Source organism: Penaeus japonicus, unplaced genomic scaffold, assembly GCF_977035675.1.
Source record: "Penaeus japonicus unplaced genomic scaffold, GWHDUDI00000001_assembly GWHDUDI00001708, whole genome shotgun sequence".
NCBI lineage: Eukaryota > Metazoa > Arthropoda > Malacostraca > Decapoda > Penaeidae > Penaeus > Penaeus japonicus.
This window is the reverse complement of record NW_028236110.1, coordinates 5,001-10,000: the sequence shown is the minus strand read 5'-3', so window position 1 is coordinate 10,000 and position 5,000 is coordinate 5,001. Positions and strand designations below refer to the sequence as shown.

At 38.0% G+C, this 5,000-nt stretch overlaps 1 protein-coding gene across 7 annotated transcripts in view; it reads right to left on the bottom strand.

The window, feature by feature from the left end:
* The window catches only part of LOC147466333 (uncharacterized), a 16,840-nt gene that overhangs the window by 8,008 nt on the left and 3,832 nt on the right, over positions 1-5,000 (bottom strand). For 4 of the 7 annotated variants that reach the window (XR_015190914.1, XR_015190913.1, XR_015190916.1 and 1 more), the window contains exons 2-3: positions 2,060-2,195; positions 1-109 (exon numbers count right to left, since the gene is read on the bottom strand). The exon at positions 1-109 is cut by the window's left edge and continues 157 nt beyond it. Coding sequence is in view for 1 of the 7 variants with exons in the window: in XM_086535641.1 (XP_086391767.1) it covers positions 738-745; positions 2,060-2,195 (144 nt within the window). In the remaining 6 variants the exon portion in view is untranslated. The other 3 variants (XR_015190917.1, XM_086535641.1, XR_015190918.1) reach the window with 3 other exon arrangements.

The following is a 5,000-nucleotide window of genomic DNA, read 5'->3' as shown; positions in this document are numbered from 1 at the left end:
GTGGAACCTTGCACACTTTACACGTGAAGGAGGTCTCCTCCTCCTCTTCTCATGATGAAGTACCGTTCGGCTGCAGACAAAACACTGCCTCTGTCTGTGGGGACATTGCCTGTGTGAGATTACATCAACTAGTGGTGTTATAGATGTGAGGTAATACCAGCCAATGGAAATCTTTGCACATAACAAGCTCTGTTGAGCAGCAACTCCTGCAAGACCTTCTGATATTCTAGTCATAGATCTGTATTTTTTCAGCATCTAACTGTTTGATAGCTAACTGTTTGATTGTGTGTGCCTTGTAATACGAGTGCAAATTCAGGACACTCACATCAACCAAGTGGATTTACAAAAAAAAAACAGTTGAATAAAAAGTATTTTTTAGGCTATGAAAGGGCCTCTTCCTGTAAAAAAAAAAAAGGTTAATTTACAGATTAAAAAAATGATAATGATCTAAATTACAGCCAAGTAGGTAACCATAAAAACACATAAACAACAATCATATACACATTTATACACAATTTCATAATATATTCATATATTACCAGGGATATGTAAGCAATGTGTAAACTTAATTCATGTTCATATTAATTCATATACTTTCTAATAATTAATAATATATTTCACGTATAATAGATCTATTTATTACTAATCTACCCTGGCCTGGCATTGTCAACCTCCAAAGTGGATGCTTTCAATAAACCAATGCATTGAATTAACCACCGTACAAGCCATAAAAGTTTTCAGGTTCCTGAAACACAGTAAAAATACAGACAGTCAGCAAATAATATTTTTTTCTTAAATATATGTAATATAAAAGAATTATGTATGGAGTCTGTTGCCCATACATTCAGAGACTTTTATACAACAAAATACTTACTTCAAAAGTTATACGTATATAGATATACTTATAGGGCATAAGTAAGAAAAGTTTAAAGTATATATAAAAAGTCTGAGCCTTTCTTTCCCATCCTGAATAGGATACAAATAACATGTGAATTTCTTTTGCTAAGAATGTTGTTGTTGTTGTTGTATGCTTATAAAAGCAAAGCTGTACTTTGTGATTATCAATAATCAATTCATGAATTTATTATCTGCAGCTTATTTATGGAAACAGTTCTTTTATTTTGCAAGGTACCTCATTTGTAAAATTTTGCTGTTGATTATCAATGGTTTTTCAAAAAATCAATGCCTCAAAAACACTTTTATCCATATTCTGTGAAGTTGCTTCTGGTTAACCAATGATGCTACTTATTTTATCCAAAAAACTGGCATTTGGATCACTGAAGTAATATGCCATTACCATAAGAGGCTATAAACTATAGTACTCAAGAGAGCTGAGGCAGTTTGCACAAACATTTATATTACTTTTTTTTGGTCAGGGATAGACGGGAAAACTTTGGTTGTCATTTTAAAACTGGTCCCATGCAGATCATACAATAAGTTGATTTTTGCCAAAGTTTTCCCGTCCATCCCTGACCAAAAAAAAGTAATATAAACGTTTGTGCAAACTGCCTCAGCTTTCTTGAGTACTATAGTTTATAGCCTCTTATTGTAATGGCAATGCTGATATACGCTTCAATCTTATATGCATACATCCTGTAAACAAATTTACTGCAAGGAAAATAAGGTCATGAATAGTAAGACCGCAAAAATCTGCGAGAAACTACTATCTATATTATATTTTACTCTAATGTCTAATATAGGGTCTTTAACCACCAAGCCTTTCCTCAGTTAGTGATTTGGTTTGAACAGTTGAACCCGTTGATGCCAGGAAGTGCATGGGTACGTGCACTGGCCACTGCCTTCACAACTTCACTTTTTACCTCATTCTGTGAATTTTGGCAAAATCTTTATCCTTATTTATATCATCATTGTTATTAACATCATTATAATAATACAAATGATGACAGCAATGATAATAACAGGGAGGCCTGCTAATCGACACCTGGGTGACTAAACGTTGGTGGATCCATCTATATTCAAAGACGAGAAAAAACAAAACCATAATGATGGACGGATGTCCCTGGCTTTGATGGGTTAATGAAAATAAAGCTCTCCCTACCTGTGCATCTTACTCTCCCTTTTCTTGCTGAAGCCTTCCTTTTTGTGAGTTCTTGATGTTGATGCATTGCAGCCTCACCCCTTCCACCAAGAAAAGGAATAACTGCACTTGCTTCACAGCTTCCTCCACACAAAGCCTAGAAGCAGCAAATGATTAAAATTCTGAAAAAGTAACAATACCTTTCTTTTTTCCACATAAAGCAATAATCATTTTGAAAAACATAAACCAAAGATACAATCTCTTCTATAAAGCATAGACAGTGAAATGAGAATGTAAGAAAAAACATAGTTACTAAAATGGTAAGTCTGACATCACAAAATTTGAAGCATATAAAAAATAGACTGAGAAATGAATATAAGCAGGAGGCTTTGTGACTGGCCAGGTAGAAGGCAATCTGACAGCAAAGGCACCTGGCACAGCGGGCAGCAACAAAAATGCAATCCTGAAACTTATGTATGCGTTATGTACCGCACATCCGTCAGTTGGCACATTCCAAAAGTTCAAAATAAAACTGCAAGTTTGGAGATGAGTAGAGGAAGAGGAGGAAGAAAACATGGTATGACAAGAGAAGGAAGACAGAGAGGATGGGTGGAAAGAGGAAGAGGAGGAGGAGGAGGATGAAAGAAGGTGGTGGTGGTGGTGGTAGAGGAAGAGCAGGAGAAAAAAAGAGGAGGAGTAAATAAGATGGAGGAGGAGGAAAGAAGATGGAGAAGGAGGAGGAGGAGGAGGAAAGAAGATGGAGGAGGAGGAGGAAAGAAGATGGAGGAGGAGGAGGAGGAGGAGGAGGAGGAGGAGGAGGAGGAAAGAAGATGGAGGAATAGGAGGAGGAGGAAAGAAGATGGAGGAATAGGTGGTGGTGGTGGTGGAGGAGGAGGAGGAGGAGGAGGAGGAGGAGGAGGAGGAGGAGGAGGAGGAGGAGGAGGAGGAGGAGGAGGAGGAGAAGAAGAAGAAGAAGAAGAAGAAGAAGAAGAAGAAGAAGAAGAAGAAGAAGAAGAAGGAGAAGGAAAAGGAGTAGGAGGAAAGAAGATGGAGGAATAGGAGGAGGAGGAGGAAAGATGGAGGAATAGGAGAAGGAAGAGGAGGAAGACAAGAAGAAGGAGGAGGAGATGAAAAGAAAGCGGAGGAGTGCAGGTTAGGCAATAAATGCTGAGTGCCAAATACCAGGCAGTAAATACCAGTGTTTACCAATAAGTAACTTTAGAACTAGCTTAATATATAGAATAATAACCAAGAGCTGGGAAATTTTGCTATAACAGAAAATAAACCAAGAGTGAATGCTATACAAAAAAAGGGAAAGTAAAGAAAAGTAAATGGAATCCAATTCAAGGCAAAGAATTCATATACCATTGTTTCTTTCATTTCAAGTTCTATCTTAACCCACACAGGACGGGTGGTACAGCATGTGTACCGCGCATTCAAAAGCCCAGTTGCCGGGCGGCACAGTATTGTGCCAGCTATTCAATTGATTTAGGCCTAATAATTCGAACGCCCCGGCATTTGGACATTCTAGGCTAGAATTCCCCCGTCGGGAATGGGTTAATCAGACTTCATTTCCAGTAATATAATATGTGGTCATAGGTTTCAGAAGTATAAAGTCATTAAAGCAACCTTCACTGTGTTGATCTGGTTACCCATGAAATGTTTCCAGAATCAATTTCAATTTCTCTGCATTGCTTGCTTTGGTACATTGGTTCAAATATTCTTTAAAATAGCACACCCTATCTCCAGGAACAAAACTGAATGTGTTTTTGCCACGTAATCTTGATAATTAATTAAGCGGAGGATAGGTTTGCACCGTTCAGCCATACAACTGAAATATATCATGGAAATGCTTGGCAGGATATAATGTATTTACTTTTGAGGGAATACTGTGGGAAAAATATCTGTCAATGGAGATAATTTCAACATGTGTTATAAAGTATAATCTTTTGACAGTGATAAACATTTCTGGTGAATTTTTGCCTTCACCTCAATGAATACCTAAATTTTAAATATACATATTGAAAATGTTGATATCATATTTCTTGAGATGAAATGTATTTGTTTGGTGTCATATTCTGCAAAAGGTGAGTTGTATGCAAATCATCAGATAAATGTACAATTTAAATTAGTTGGCACTGGTGACACACATTACTATTCAGTTACTGACTTCTGCAATAATACAACAAGAATATAAAAGTATTAGCCCAATGACACTATGGTTTTATTTTTTCAATTATGAAAATCTTATTGGAAATTCAAGGCAAGGGGTAAACAGGTGAGGTCAGATAAGCCCATTAATTGACTCCTTGGTGACTAAGCCCTTGTGCATTTATGCATAAAGACACACACCAGACAGTCTATACATGCCTTTCCAGCATCAGTTAGTTAACATTAACCATCCACTTTGTGTTTGCTCTAAGAATTTTTCAACATAAAGATGAATAAACAGATGCTCAGTCAATAATGACTCAAATACTAAGCCTACCTGACCTCACTGTTTGCCTTATTCATTAAACAGTCTGGAAAAAATGTCATGTGCCTATTATTATCATCATTAATGTTGTCCTTATTATCATTATTATTAATATGCTGTTAATGACAATGATGATTATGATTATGATGATTATGATGATTATGATGATGATGATGATGAGGAGGAGAGGAGGAGGAGGAGGAGGGGAGGAGGAGAGAGAGGGGAGGAGAAGGAGGAGGAGAGAGAGGAGGAGGAGAAGGAGAAGGAGAAGGAGAAGGAGAAGGAGAAGGAGGAGAGACGGAAGAGGAGGAGGAGGAGGAAGGAAAAGAGAGGAGGAGGGGAGGAGGAGAAGAGGAGAGGAGGAGGAGGAGGAGGAGGAGGAGGAGGAAAAGAAGGAGGAGGGAGAGGAGGAGAGGAGGAGGAGGAGGAGAGGAGGGGAGGGGAGGAGGAGGAGGAGGAGGATGAGGAGGAAGGAGAAGGAGGAGG